We start from the raw sequence: 15,666 nt of genomic DNA, 5'->3' as shown, positions 1-15,666 counted from the left end.
TGTGTTTGTGTGTGACAGGAAGTAGGCCTAACTGGGCACGTGTAATTGGAATCGCACAGCTATGCACACAAACACACTCATGCATAAAAGATGGGTAACTTTTGGAATACTCTCACACAAACACACACACACTCATTTTGTTGTGTTTATTTGCAGCAGTGTGTTTTATTTTATTTCCCATCTTCCCCTTTCTCATCCTTTCTTTTCCTTTCCTTCATTTTTCTTCTCTTCTATATCACTTCTCTTCTTGCCTTCCTTATAGTTAACTTTACTCCTTTCACATGCTTTTTTAATTTTCTTTTTTTTTTGGTTCTCCTTTCTGTTGCTCTTTCTGCTATCTGTCTTTTCTGTTGATCTTTCTGCTATCTGTCCTTTCCTTTCTTTCCTTTTGGTTTCCTGTCTCGTTTCCTCTATTCCTATTTTTTTTGTTCCTGTCTTCCTTCCATCCATTTCTATCCTTCATTCCCGCCCCCTTTTTCCTTCCTTTCTTTTCTTCTGGGACTTTCTCCTCGTCTGCCGTCCCCCGGCTCTCTTGTCTGTCTTTGTCCTTGATGTGTTTTCACTGGTGAGATCCCGAGCAGCATAAGAAGAGGAAAATGCGCGGTTGTGGGAAAAGAAAGGAAGGAGATTGTCTCTTCTATCGATCTGGTAATCCTCTTCTCTTCTGTTGCTCCATGAGAGAGAGAGAAAACAACATCTCAAGCAACGGCTGAAGGACAAGAAACACGAGAGAGAGAGAGAGAGAGAGAGAGAGAGAGAGAGAGAGAGAGAGAGAGAGAGAGAGAGAGAGAGAGAGAGAGAGAGAGAGAGAGAGAGAGAGAGAGAGAGAGTTGAAGGATAAGAATAGCAACATCGCCATCTAGTGGTTCACATCCAGTACTACAACATGATTATGTTTGCGTTTTATGGCGACAGGTGGGCACATTATTAGGTATTATCCATCCAGCCGTCAATCGATCCATCATCCAAAGTATCTGCCCACGCTTTTATCAACCACAAAACGCATCCATCTATCCTTGTATTTTCCTTTTAGCCGTGCATTCACACATTTTGGTCACATAGTCCGATCGTGCGTCTCTCTCTCTCTCTCTCTGTTCTACTTTCTGGAATCATGTTTTTGATGATATCCATCATTTATTAGCATCGATTTCCACGGTGACACGAGCAGACCTCTCATCCCCAGAATGACAAAAAAAAAAAAGGAGAAGAACAAGGAAGAGAGGAGCAGGGAGTGTTGGATGCTCAAGTTGCCGTGGCAACAAGGTCAAACACATGCAGGGCGATGTGACGTCACTTTTGACATCGTCGATCAGGATTCCGGCGGCATTTCCTGTCTTTAGGAGGCCTCATCGATTTCAAAGTATACTTATTTAGAGGAAATGATGTGGTTTAAAATTCAGCTATCAGCCTGATTGTGCAAAACATTTCCATATTGTATAATTGTGTTAAAGCATTTGATTGGATGAGATCAGCTCATTTACATAATCACCTTTTCCCCACCAGTTAGTTAGTTTGCACCTTCATTCTTTCAGCAATTAGAAATGTCATTCATGTGTTCCTTAATTAGTTTGCTCGCTCGCTTGCTCACGGCAGTTAAAGTCACATAGTTTGTTCATTTACTGTAAGCTAGTTAGTTCATTGACGCCTTCATTCTTTCGTTCATTCACGTCTTTGTTCTTTAATTTGTTTTCGCGCGTTCTTGTTTGCTAATAGTTATTTACATAGTGTGTTGTTGTTTTTTCAGTTTCTGTTTGTTTGCTCCTCAATGCTTTAATTCGTTTGTTTAACTGCTTGTTTGTTCACTCTCGTTTGTGTTGTTGTTGTTGTTGTTGTTGTTTTTTTAGCTTTTTAAGAACCATGTGCTGCTGCTGCTACTTTAAGATCAACTCAGCTGCTAGGCTCCTCCCCTTTTTTACTCTCTCTCTCTCTCTCTCCTCTCTTATGACACAAACCAGTTTCAGGAGAAGGGAGGGTAAAAAAAAAAAACCCGTACCCGCATTGTTTTGTGCAGTGAGAAGGCGTGGACTTCCTTCAAAGCCTTCCAGGAGAACTTCAGCTCGAGAGACGTGCGAAAGGTGCAGACATGGACTGGGGCACTGATTTGTGGGTGAGTTTCACGCACTTTTTGTGAACAACAACAACGACAACAACAACAAATGGTCACTTTGAGGTCTTTCTGCTTTAAGTCATGTCGGGAAGCAGTGTGAGTTTATAATGCGCGTGAGTGGAAGAGTGTGAAAAGAAGATTTCGCAATCCCTCCCGCATACCTTTTGCTGTTTTCTCTTAAAGGTGAACAGTACACGACTTCACCTGTTGGCTTGCTTACGTATGACAGGAAGTCCGGTCGGGACACTTCGGGGACAACGACACCTTCTCACCTTCTCTCACCTTGTTCTTGTTTTTGGTGGTGGTGGTGGTGGTGGTGGGGGGGGGGGGGGTTCTGACCAATGAAAATGATTATGAGATGTCAGTTTTGTCCCGTGTGGCTGAGCAGCTGTTTATTATTTTTGTTGGGTTATTACCCCCCCCCCCCCCCGCCCCCCCCACTCCCCTCAAGCAGATACACCCTAATGTCCTCGATGTTATTGCAACCATTATTTCAAATTTGTGGCACTAAAAAGCTTATTGTTGTCCCAATTGAGCACAATAGTCAGAAGTTATGTTTTCGTTTTTGTGCCTACGTTTGTTAGCTAGTTATTACGTTAGTTTGTTTGTTATTCTATGAGTATAAGTAGTTGGTTGTAGTACTACGACGTTATGTTCTTTTTTTTTTATTTGTTCTTCCATTCGTTGCTGTGTTTGTTTATGTTCATAAATGAGTCATTACTTGCTTGGTTAGCTCAATTGCCGAACATTGTATGCTGCTTTGTTAGTTTGTTTTTGTTACCTTGTTAGTTTGTGTCATTAGTAAGTTTGGTTGGCTCTCGTAGTTGATTTAGTTGTTTGTGAGTTTTTTCGTGACGTGCTTACAGAGTTTCCTCATTGATAAGTTAGTTTGATTGCTAAGAAGGTAAATGGATATCAAGAGAGTGCCAAGAACAGAACCCTGTGGAACACCACATATGACTGGATTTCAGTATTGCGAAGAAATTACTCTTTTGGGGTTTATTTTTTATTTTTTATTTGTTCTTCCATTCGTTGCTGTGTTTGTTTATGTTCATAAATGAGTCATTACGTGCTTGGTTAGCTCAATTGCCGAACATTGTATGCTGCTTTGTTAGTTTGTTTTTGTTACCTTGTTAGTTTGTGTCATTAGTAAGTTTGGTTGGCTCTCGTAGTTGATTTAGTTGTTTGTGAGTTTTTTTCATGACGTGCTTACAGAGTTTCCTCATTGATAAGTTAGTTTGATTGCTAAGAAGGGTAAATGGTTATCAACAGCGTGCCAAGAACAGAACCCTGTGGAACGCCACATATGACTGGATTTCAGTATTGCGAAGAAATTACTCTTTTGGGGTTTATTTCATACAGAATACAAAAGTGTGCTATATTTTCCAAGTACAAAACTTTGTTCCGTCATCGACAGCCCGCTTGTGATTTAGTTTTTTTATTCATTAAATTAGTTGCTTCAATTGCTCATTTATTTGTTAGTGAGTTAGTTGCTATGTGGTAGGTTGGTTCTAGTAGTTACATCATCTTTTTTTAGTTGATTTTCTTGAGAGTTTTTTGTCTGTAAATTTTTACTCATTGGTCCGTTTGTTCCTATGCTAATGTTATTCGGTTGCTTAGTTAGAGTAGTTCTCGCACTTCTTAGTTTGCTCACACGGGAGTTGGTTAGTTGGTTAGTTGGTTAGTTGGTTACTTAGTTAGACGGCTCCTCTCCAGTTATTCAGGACGATACTGATACAAAACCGCAGGTAAATGCTTGGACTTTCCTCGGTCTCGCCAGCTGAGATTTGGATCGCATGCCGTCAACGGGTATCGGAGCGGCGCGGGTGGACAAGTCGGACTGGTTCAGACTTCGGCGGAGCGCTCAGCGTCGTCGAAGTCCCTGAAGCAGACGAAGCCGACGCGACGACTTGAGGGCGTGATCAAGTTGAGCCCTTTTGTTGTCGTTCAGCTGACTTCCTCACCCTTGACCCTCTTTCCTCTCCATTGTCTCCCCCCTTCCTTCCCCAACAGGACACTGCCCCCCCCCCCTCTCCCCCCACCCCCCCCTTCCCCAAACGGCCTTGACATCACTTAGGCGGAGTCGTTGTCTCGCTCACTGTGCGGCAATTCCAAGTAGACTACGTCATCATGACGTTCCCGCGCTGTACCACACGCAACAACAACACACGTACACTAACACACACACATACAACACACACCCATGAGGAGATTTGCGCAGGTGCCAAAATGGCAAACATTCCCATTACACAATTTTTTTTTTTTTTTTTTTGTCCATTACTGTACTTCGAATGTGTGCTGACATGCGCTCGTGTTGCTTGAACAGCCCTGTTGTGTGTGTGTGTGCACCACAAACAACAACACACGGCAACACACACTGCGGTCATTTTTTAGAGTGTGCTCAGAGTTTGCAAGTTGTTCTCATGAAGTGTGTTGTGTGTTCATTTTGTTTGCGTTCTCGTTCAGGATGTGTAATCTATTGGGATTCAATTGTGCGTTTTTGTGTGATCAGAAAGTGTGCACGCGTGTGTGTGTGTGTTTGAACGACTTTGCCAGCACGTTCGAACGATGTTACCATTTTTTTCAAACGACTTCACCAATTTGTTCAAACGACTATCAACGCCGTTCGATCAACTTTACTAACTTGTTCGAACGACTTTGTCAACACATTCGAACCAGGTTACCAACAAAAGTGGCAAATCCAGATCCAGAGAGTAAAAACCCTGCCACAGTTTGGCTTTAGCCTCAGGTGCTAGCTAGCTAGCTAGCTCGCTCCCTAGCAGGTAAACGAGCGCCATGGGAGCTAGCTAGGGAGCTAGCTAGGGAGCTAGCTAACTAGCACCTGATGCTAATGCCAAATTGTGGCAGTATTTTTACTTTCTGGACCTGGTTTTGCCACCTCTGGTTACCAATTTGTTCGAACGACTTTATCAACACATTCGAACAAGGTTACCAACAAAAGTGGCAAATCCAGATCCAGAGAGTAAAAACCCTGCCACAGTTTGGCTTTAGCCTCAGGTGCTAGCTAGCTAGCTTGCTCCCTAGCAGGTAAACGAGCGCCATGGGAGCTAGCTAGGGAGCTAGCTAGGGAGCTAGCTAGGGAGCTAGCTAACTAGCACTTGAGGCTAATGCCAAATTGTGGCAGTATTTTTTACTTTCTGGACCTGGATTTGCCACCTCTGGTTACCAATTTGTTCGAACGACTTTATCAATATGTTGTACTGACTTTGAAGTACGTTCAAAGTGTTACGTCACAACATGACATAATTACCATTGTGAACTTTACACGACTTGGATTATTATATTCATCGTGATTGTATTAATCATCATGAATGCATTATGTCAATGGGATGTCCCCACTAAGATAGTAAGACACGCACGTGTGTGTGTGTGTGTGTGTGTGTACATGACATCAGGACCAGAACGAGGTGATCGACAAGCACACTCAGGCGGGTTTGGACCTGGTGGAGCGCTACATCAAGTTCGTCAAGGAGCGCACCGAGATCGAGCAGAGCTACGCCAAGCAGCTCAGGTGCGACCGCTCGCCTTGTGTGTGTGTGTGTGTGTGTGTGTGTGTCACTGTGCGATGATGTACGGCTGACCGTGTGTGTTGCAGGAGTCTGTCCAAGAAGTACGCCAAGAGAGGAAGCAAAGATGAGCAAGACTGCAGGTCACAATTGCATGTTTATTGTGTGTTTTTGTGTGTTTGTCCAGATAGTTCAGGTTGTGTATTTGTCTTCATGTTATGGTTGTGTGCGTCTTTGTGTAAAGGGTTGTGCGTTTGTCATTTTCAGGTTGTGTGTCTTCCGAGTGTGTCTTTTCAGGTTGCATCTGTATATTTGTGTGTGTGTGTGTGCGTGTGTGCATGTGATTTTGTAAAAATAAGCGTGTGTGTTTAGGTTGTTTGTTGTGCACTGTAAAAAATAATTAGCGTCAATTTACAGTAAACTACTGGCAGCTCGAAGCGCCGGCAGCATGCGTTTTTTTTACAGTGTACTACTGTGACCTTAAACAACAGTTGATTACTGTAAAAAGTAATGCACTATTGTGCTGTTACAATAATTTTAATCACAGTATTATTCTGTCAACCCTTCATTTGCATTTTACAGTTGTTTTTTTTTACACACTAACAAAATGACCGTTAATTTATGGTCTGGTCTGGTCGCCAGTATCATACTGTTATTTTACAGCGGATTACCATAAAAATAATAGTCCTCTGCTGTACAAAAGGAAATTCGACTTTCATTATACTCAACACTCCCGAATGTCGAGCCACTTTCTCGTTAAAGGGACTTTGAATTAACTCAAAATGAACGCACTCATTTGAACCCAATTTGATGAATGATGAAATTACTGTATCAGATGCAGCCATATTTTTATTAGTTTAACATTTTTCCACTTTTATGTTAACGAGATTATGAAAACTTAGAGAGAAAAATATTTTATTGTAATTTTAGAACAGATTTTGCGATTAATCGTGAGTTAACTATTGAAGTCATGCCCGATTAATTACAATAAAAAAAAAATCGCCTGATTATTATTATTATTATTATTAGCCTGAATGTGTTTTCTGTTGTCTTATGTTGTCTGTCACGCGTGTTCGGCTTGCGTGTGTTTTCCTTCTCCCATCGTTCAACGTCGTTCATATGTTGCGCGCGCGCGTGCGTTCAGGTTCAGCAACCACGCGGCCCTGCAGGAGATCGTCAACGAGCTGAACGACTACGCGGGCCAGCGGGAGATGATCGCCGAGAGCATGATGACCAACATCTGCGTGGAGCTCACCAAGTTCCTGCAGGACCTCAAGCAGGACCGCAAAGCGGTGACCGGCGCACACGCACGCACGCACACGCGCACACGCGCGCACTCGGCAGTGCCAGCGTTGTCCCTGAACGCATCGTGTTGCCTTCACAGCATCTTTCCGACGGCAAGAAAGCCCAACAGAACCTGGAGAGCAGCTTCAAACAGCTGGAAAGCGTACGTGTTCGCCTTTTGCGTTTATCTTCGTGTTGCGGTTTTTGCGTTCATGTGTTCGGTATTACGTTCGTCCCGCTTTTGATGACATCATCAATGACGCGTGTGTGCGTGTGTAGACAAAGAAGCGCTTCGCCAAGGAGTGGGCGGAGGCCGAAAAAGCGACGCAACAGGCGGAGAAAACGGAGAGCGACGCCAACGCCACGAAGATAGACGTGGATAAAGTAAACACGCACACACTTCAATGCTGAGAGACGAGTGTGCGCACTGACAAAATCCAAAATTCGATTTTATGAATCAGAATTTTTTTAATTATGTGAATGCTGAGAGTCAACTATTTTAGTGTTTATGTAAAAAAGAAAAGAAGATTTTGAGAAATGAGAACTGACAGTTATGAGTTGAAAAATGTGTGAATGCCGCGAGAGAAGCATTCGCAGTAAAAAATGTAAACGTTCAGGTGGGAATGCTGAGAGAGCATCATTTCCACGTTAAAATGTGTGAATGCTGAGACAACTATTTTAATATTTTACGTAAAGAAATAAAGAAATAAAAAAACTGGATTATGAGAACTGCCAGTTATGAGTTGAAAAATGTGTGAATGCCGCGAGAGAAGCATTCGCAGTAAAAAATGCAAACGTTCCTGGTGAGAAATGCTGAGAGAGCATCATTTCCACGTTAAAATGCGTGAATGCTGAGACAACTATTTTACGTAAAGAAATAAAGAAATAAAAAAACTGGATTATGAGAACTGACAGTTATGAGTTGAAAAATGTGTGAATGCCACGAGAGAAGCATTCGCAGTAAAAAATGTAAACGTTCAGGTGGGAATGCTGAGAGAGCATCATTTCCACGTTAAAATGTGTGAATGCTGAGACAACTATTTTAATATTTTACGTAAAGAAATAAAGAAATAAAAAAACTGGATTATGAGAACTGCCAGTTATGAGTTGAAAAATGTGTGAATGCCGCGAGAGAAGCATTCGCAGTAAAAAATGCAAACGTTCCTGGTGAGAAATGCTGAGAGAGCATCATTTCCACGTTAAAATGCGTGAATGCTGAGACAACAATTTTAATATTTTACGTAAAGAAATAAAGAAATAAAAAAACTCGATTATGAGAACTGCCAGTTATGAGTTGAAAAATGTGTGAATGCCGCGAGAGAAGCATTCGCAGTAAAAAAATGTAAACGTTCAGGTGACACGTGCGAATGCTGCGAGGCGAACGCTGACAGTAAAATGTGGCCAATTTGGGTCCCGCTGCCGTTGTTGTCACGTTGTGTCGTTGGTCCGCCTCAGGCCAAGCAGCACGCGCACATGCGCACGCACGCGGCGGAGGAATGCCGCAACGACTACGCGGCGCAACTTCAGAAGTACAACAAGGACCAGAACCACTTCTACTACACCGAGATACCGCAGATCTTCAATGTGAGAACGTCGGCAGCGTCTCGTAAAAGAGTGCACATTTGCTGTCCCCTCAAAATGATTCATTTCACAGCCATCAATGTCCAAGCAACAAAAGTGCGTACACCCCGAAGGGAAAATGTCCAAACTGGGCCCAATTAGCCATTTTTCTTTCCTGCTGTCATGTGACTCGTTACTGTTACAAGGTGGAGAGAATTATATATATTTTTTAAGTTTAGAAAAAACTTTTTTGATATCCACGGTATCCTGTGGTCTGACGAGACCAGGATAAACGTATTTGGTCTGTGTGAGCTCTTGTGTTGCGTAAGATTTGGGCAGTGCTGCAAAAATGATGGCAAAAATCCTGACACTTGGGTCGAGCTGGGTGATTTTCACAAAGGGGTGTGCTCACTTTTGTTGCCAGCAGTTGAGCTATTAATGGCTGTGTATTGAGAATGAAATATTTGTACATAATGGTGAGGGGTTTAAAACACGTTAATGACATTAATGCCTGTGACATCGTTGACGCGTCGGCTGACAACGCGCGCGTATACGTGTGTGTGTGTGTGTGTGTGCGCGCGCACGTGTGTGTGTAGAAGCTACAGGCGCTCGACGAGCGTCGTATCCATCGCCTGGCGGAAGGATACTGCCAGTTCTCCGATTTGGAGAAGAAGGTACAGCCCATCATCTCCAAATGTCTGGACGGAATCTCGGCGGCCGGAGCAAAAGTGGACGAAAAGCAGGCCAGTCGCACACGGGGACACGCCACGAACCACACAACACAAACAACAACAAAATCACCACACTGTGTGTGTTTTGCGTCTTCATGTGTGTTCATATTGTGTGTGTCGAATGTTGAATTTATTACATTGTGTACATATGCATTATTAAACAACAACAAAACTAGCCTTTGCTAAACGGTTAGCAATCGCGATTAGCATTAGCGCACTAGCGATCGAACCACACAACACAAACAACAAACAACAACAAAATCACCACACTGTGTGTGTTTTGCGTCTTCATGTGTGTTCATATTGTGTGTGTGTGTGTTGAATGTTGAATTTATTACATTGTGTACATATGCATTATTAAACAACAACAAAACTAGCCTTTGCTAAACGGTTAGCAATCGCGATTAGCATTAGCGCACTAGCGATCGAACCACACAACACAAACAACAAACAACAACAAAATCACCACACTGTGTGTGTTTTGCGTCTTCATGTGTGTTCATATTGTGTGTGTGTGTGTTGAATGTTGAATTTATTACATTGTGTACATACGCATTATTAAACAACAACAAAACTAGCCTTTGCTAAACGGTTAGCCATCGCGATTAGCATTAGCGCACTAGCGACTGCCATTTAAGGAAAACAAACACTAGCTGACCAATTAGTTCACACGTACATCATCATCTTCGTGTGTTCATATCACGTGCGTGTGTGTTTATTAATTAACTTACGTACATATGCATTATTAATTACCAACAAAACTAGCCTTTGCTAAACGGTTAGCAATCGCGATTAGCATTAGCGCGCTAGAGAATGCAATTTAGTTCACACGTACGTCATAATATCGACATTACAAATATATTCGTGTCTCAAAAGTCACGTGTCGATGATGAGTCGACGAGGAAACGAGTGGAGCCGCCTGTTAGCGACGTTGAGCTCAATAACTTCCTGTCCGGTCACCGCGCGCGTTTGCAAAAGAGGCCCGCGTAGAAACATGGACAGCGGCGCAAAACGCGCTTCGCGGCAGACATTTTTAGCCGCCGTCGCTGTTGCTGATGTTGACTTGCGATTGCGTTTTTCGTGTCCTTTGGCGTCAGGACTCGCTGCTGTTGGTGGAGCAGCACAAGTCGGGCTTCGAGCGTCCCGGCGACGTGGACTTCGAGGACTACACGCAGGGGATCAAAGCGGCCGGCTCCGACTCCAGCCTCAACCCGCCCAAAGTGCGAGCCCGGCTTTGGCCCTTCAGCAAGAAGAACAAGGTCAACACACGCGCGTGCGCCTGCATTGGTCGCTTTACACGTCAGTCATTAATTACATGCCCAACCGGCGACTTGTCGTTTTGTCGTCTTCTTTTGGGCGGTCCGCATGTCAATCGAAACGCCCAGGATTACATCACGTGCTCGTCAGGGGTGTCAAATGCGGCCCTTGCGACTGGTTGCTTATGTCACGACACCGCCATTGGTCGGTCATGACACGTAACAACGGCGATTGGTCAGTTGTGTCCATCACTCTGCGTTGGCCTGTCTACATGTCCATCATTGCATTGGCACCAGCGATTGGTCATTCAGCTCTCTTAATTGGACTGTCTACATGTCAATCATAAAAAGTGATTGGTCGGTCATCAACCTGCATTGGTCAATTTACATGTCCATCATTACATGTAACACTTTTGATTGGTCACTTACCACTCTTCATTGGTCAGTCTAAATGTCAATCATAAAAAGTAGCACCAGTGATTGGTCGGTCATCAACCTGCATTGGCCAGTCTCCATGTCAAAGTATGCAACCCCAGTGATTGGTCGGTTGCGTCCATCACTGCGTTGGCCTGTCTACATGTCCATCATTACATTGGCACCAGTGATTGGTCGTTCAGCTCTCTTCACTGGCCTGTCTTCATGTCAATCATAAAAAGTAGCACCAGTGATTGGTCGGTCATCAACCTGCGTTGGCCAGTCTCCATGTCAAAGTATGCAACCCCAGTGATTGGTCGGTTGTGTCCATCACTCTGCGTTGGCCTGTCTACATGTCCATCATTACATTGGTACCAGCGATTGGTCATTCAGCTCTCTTAATTGGACTGTCTACATGTCAATCATAAAAAGTGATTGGTCGGTCATCAACCTGCATTGGTCAATTTACATGTCCATCATTACATGTAACACTTTTGATTGGTCACTAACCGCTCTCCATTGGTCAGTCTAAATGTCAATCATTAAATTGGCACCAGTGATTGGTCTTTCAGCTCTCTTCACTGGCCTGTCTTCATGTCAATCATAAAAAGTAGCACCAGTGATTGGTCGGTCATCAACCTGCATTGGCCAGTCTCCATGTCAAAGTATGCAACCCCAGCGATTGGTCGGCTGCGTCACTTACTCACCAATGGTCGGTCTACAATGCACTCATTACACCGAGCACACGTGATTGGTCGGTTGCATCATTGGTCAGTCTGCCTGTCAATCATTACGCGAGGCACGATTTGTATTAACATCCGCGTCAGCTGTTATGTTTTCCTTCCATCATGACTTATGTGCCTCTTGTATTGTACGGTCGCCACGACGACTACTTAATGACCCACGCACGCACGCACGCACGCACGCTAAAGAATGCTGCCAAGTGAGCCAGTCGTAAAACGACGTGCGCATTCCTGTCCTTCCCCCTCGGGGCCGTCTAATTCCTGCACTGACTTGTTTCCTCCACACAGCAACAGCACTTTTGGGATTTTGATTTTGGGGATTTTTGCATGTGTCGTTTTCACGTTTTGTGTTGCGACCGGTCCAAATGAAGCATTCTCTTGTCTCCGTCCAGACGTCGCATGCCGAGAAACAGCACGCGGTAACTTGTTGTCATTTGGCGGGGGGTGACGGTGCGGGGGAGCGGCCATCTTCCTTTTCATTTCTTCACAATGATAACGTCGCCTTCTGTGATGTCACACCTGCACAGCCGCTTCGTTAGCCACACCTGCATGCGGGAAAATAGAGAAATTCGGACAAAAAGTTGTTGCTAATATTCAAAATATGAATGACTAGAAACATCTTTCAGTTCAGTACGTCCAGCCCTGAAAAAATTTCATCAAAAAAGTTCTCTCGTTTTGTTCGTGCAGGTGTACCTAATCACGTGGCCGCTAAATGTTTTTTGATTTAAATTTTTTTGATTTTATATTTCCTAATTTAAAGTGTCCCAAAAATTGATTTAAATGTAGTTTTTTGTTTGTTGATTTTTAGATATTTGGAAATTGTTTTAATTTTTTCAGTATTTAGTACCTGTAAAATTGTTAAGATTTTCATTCAATTTTTTTAAATTGGAATTTTCCATCAGAATTATATTTTTTAACTATTATGTTCATTTTTTTATTTTCATTTTATATTTTATTTTTTTAAATGTTTTTTTAATGTCATTTCAATATTTTTTTTTATTTTCAATTGGATTTTTAGTCAATTCTGTTTTTAAGAATACAGTATTAATGCTCATTTTTGATGCCTTATTTTACGTTTTATTTTTCATTTTTATTTCTTTCTTTCCCATTTTAACTTTTACCGATGTAAAGGATGTATTTATATTGAATCCTAATTATGACATAGATGAAATAAATGACAACATTTGTGACATCACAGAAGAAAAAAAGAATGATTGTGGCTTTTGTTCGGAATCTTGTTTTGGTGGTCAGCATCGTTGTTGGATACTTGGCATGAAAAATCATCGAGTGTGTGCGTGTGCGCGTGCGCGTGCGTGTGCGTGTGCGTAGCCGCCGCCGGCCGAGGACTTCTCTCACCTTCCTCCGGAGCAGAGGAAGAAGATGCTGCAGGCCAAGATCGACGACGTGTCCAAAAAGCTCCACAAGACGCAGGAGACCAGGTGAGACGGGATCGGGTGCACCTGGACGCCCGCCTCTTCCTAACGAAGGGGGGGGGGGCTTATTTGAAGAAGAATGGCGTCAAAAGTTGAATAAAAATGGCATCCGTTTTCGCCACGTGACACTTTAAATGAGGTCAAAGTGGCATTGAGAAAAATCAAACACAAAATTAATTTCAACATTTTTAAATAAGAATAAAAAACAAGGCATTCTATTTGATTCGATTGAATTCATTTAAAATGTACAAATAGTAATGTAACACAAAATGTACATGATTTTTTTTTTATAAATGAAATCAGTAAACAAAAATAAAAAAATGTCATTTAAGTTTGACTTTTATGAGCACAAAATAACATTTAAAAAATAGGCATTTGAAAATTTAAAAAACGGATGACATTTAATGAAAAATGTAATTGTGCTATATTATTGGAAAACACAGATCAAATGATTTTAAAATGTATCATATTGAAAATGTATACAAAATGCGTGGTCTTAAATTAATGATTTTTTTAAACAATGAATTTAATGAATGATTAAATGATGTGCTATGTTGTTACTAAAACACAAAAATGATTTATATTGAATGAAATCTTTAATACAATTTTGACATAATTTCATATCATGTAAATACACGTTTTGATAATTACGTTGAAAGTTAATTGTAGAATTTTCAATGAAAACTAAATCAAAACTTTTATTTGGTATATGTAAAAAACGATTTTAAATTGTGTTTTGTTCATTATAAGGCAAAATGTAATGAACACATTTCAGTCATTTCAAGTATATGAATAAAAATACAGTTTAGTATTAAATTTTGGGATTCTGAATTGTATTGAAACAGATTAAAGCGGAATTTTTGAAAATGTGATGAGCATGTTTTATTTGATCCGATTTGATCCGATTTCATCGATTGATTGTTTTCATTTTTTTTTTTTTACCTTTTTTTATTTGTTGCCTGCTTGTATTTCATTTCTCTGTTGCCGGTTCTGCGCACTTTGACGTCTTTCTCCAAACGTAAAGTGCGTTAAAAATCAAATGTATTCTGTGAGGCAACTAACGTCAACGTGTGCTTGGGCGCCAGTGAAGCCCTGGAGAAGATGAAAGGCGTGTACGAGCAGAACGCCGACTTGGGCAACCCGACACTTCTGGAACCTCAGATCGCCGAGACGGCGCAGAACATCGGATACCTGCACGGCGAGCTCGCCAAATACGAAGTACGAGCTGCAAAAGTCCAAAATCGAATTCTTACCAAACTCCTCTTGACATTTGACTCCTCCTCCTTCTTCTTCTTCTTCTTGTTCTGTTTTTGCAGACGTGGCTGTCCGAGGCGGTCGGAGGAGACGAATGCGCCAACGCCATCAACAACAACAACAACCACACGCAAAACACGTAAGGACAAACACGGGCGCCGCTACTGGCTCGTCTTCAATACGACAACAAATTCACGGCAAGGAATGGAAAACTGAAAAACCGAACGGGTCGCCCCAACAGTTTTCTCAAATGAAAAATTTAACATAAAACAATGAAAAAACAATTCCCAAGCTTTGCCCCAATTAGTATGTGTTTGGGGGGGGGACAATCCTCATAAAAACATACAGACATAAAAATCACGACTCAAATACTTGCACATATAATAGGGGAGGAGCTTGTGTTGTGTTGCCAACACATCGTTTCGTTGCCATGGAGACAGCCTCGCTGGCTCCTCAAGCACGGGAGAATGAAAGGGGGGAGGGGGCGAGGGAGACTGAAAGGGGGCGGCGACGTCCGGCAGCATCAGCATCCAGGAGATAAGAGTCCAAAATAAGCATTCTTTTGGGAACATGCCCGCAATAATTTCGTAGTGTTTCGCCGGAGCTCTCAAGTTGGCGAACAATTCCTGCCGATTGAATGGACTCCAAGTCAGGAACAAAAATCGTTTGGGACTGCTCACGCGTTCTTCTTCTTTGCGTCCCACAGAGTCGCGACGTCTGAAAACCATCAGAACATTTACACCGAGTTTGACGACGACTTTGACGACTGCGGCCAGTGCACGGCTTTGTACAACTTTGAAGGTTTGCATATTTTTTCTGTCCACACAATTATGGAAACTCTGTAAAACAATGACTTGTTGCTAGGCGGAATTCAAGGTTGAATGGAGTCCGTTTTTTTTTTTTAAAGGCACAAAATAGTCGTTCCTTTCATGAAGTAAAATGGCATTGTTTAAAGTTGTAATTGTAAACTTTTATTGTTATACAACTGAAGTATTTTTTTCTACAAGAAAATTATTTAAAAAGTAAAAATTTTCAAGAATAGTCCGATTTTTGCCATAAATGTGAAAATGAAGTTTTGTTTTTTCAAAAATATATTTTTCCAAAAAACAAACAGTACATAATAAAAAAAAATCAAGAATAAAGTCATATTTTTGTGGCAGTTGTATTATGAGAAATAAGGTTGTCAAGATACCACAATGAGAATATTGTTTCGTAAATAAAACGTCCCCCAAAAATGATGGAGAATAAAACCATTTTTTTTTAGAATAGTAGAATATTTTTGGTGATAAAATCATAATATTATGAGAAAAAAGTTTTGTTTCAAGAATAATTGTTTTTTTCTAGAAAAATGGAGATC

General features: G+C 41.9%; 1 protein-coding gene across 2 annotated transcripts in view; it reads left to right on the top strand.

Moving 5' to 3' along the window:
• The first annotated feature begins 1,955 nt into the window (after positions 1 to 1,955).
• The window catches only part of trip10b (thyroid hormone receptor interactor 10b), a 16,715-nt gene continuing 3,004 nt past the window's right edge, over positions 1,956 to 15,666 (top strand). Inside the window, exons 1-14 of one of the 2 annotated variants that reach the window (XM_086082234.1) lie at positions 1,956 to 2,107; positions 5,524 to 5,639; positions 5,724 to 5,777; positions 6,779 to 6,926; positions 7,019 to 7,081; positions 7,198 to 7,302; positions 8,374 to 8,502; positions 9,075 to 9,221; positions 10,307 to 10,468; positions 12,015 to 12,041; positions 12,952 to 13,061; positions 14,141 to 14,273; positions 14,372 to 14,448; positions 15,016 to 15,110. In XM_086082234.1, the coding sequence (XP_085938360.1) occupies positions 2,084 to 2,107; positions 5,524 to 5,639; positions 5,724 to 5,777; positions 6,779 to 6,926; positions 7,019 to 7,081; positions 7,198 to 7,302; positions 8,374 to 8,502; positions 9,075 to 9,221; positions 10,307 to 10,468; positions 12,015 to 12,041; positions 12,952 to 13,061; positions 14,141 to 14,273; positions 14,372 to 14,448; positions 15,016 to 15,110 (1,390 nt within the window). In that variant the 5' untranslated portion in view covers positions 1,956 to 2,083. The remainder of the gene's footprint in view (positions 2,108 to 5,523; positions 5,640 to 5,723; positions 5,778 to 6,778; positions 6,927 to 7,018; positions 7,082 to 7,197; positions 7,303 to 8,373; positions 8,503 to 9,074; positions 9,222 to 10,306; positions 10,469 to 12,014; positions 12,042 to 12,951; positions 13,062 to 14,140; positions 14,274 to 14,371; positions 14,449 to 15,015; positions 15,111 to 15,666) is intronic. The other variant, XM_086082235.1, reaches the window with a different exon arrangement.

This window comes from Leptonotus elevatus, chromosome 8 (assembly GCF_054856555.1).
Source record: "Leptonotus elevatus isolate MCC_2025b chromosome 8, RoL_Lele_1.0, whole genome shotgun sequence".
NCBI classification, from domain to species: domain Eukaryota; kingdom Metazoa; phylum Chordata; class Actinopteri; order Syngnathiformes; family Syngnathidae; genus Leptonotus; species Leptonotus elevatus.
The sequence above is the reverse complement of the archived record's forward strand: the minus strand, read 5'-3'. Positions and strand labels throughout refer to the sequence as shown.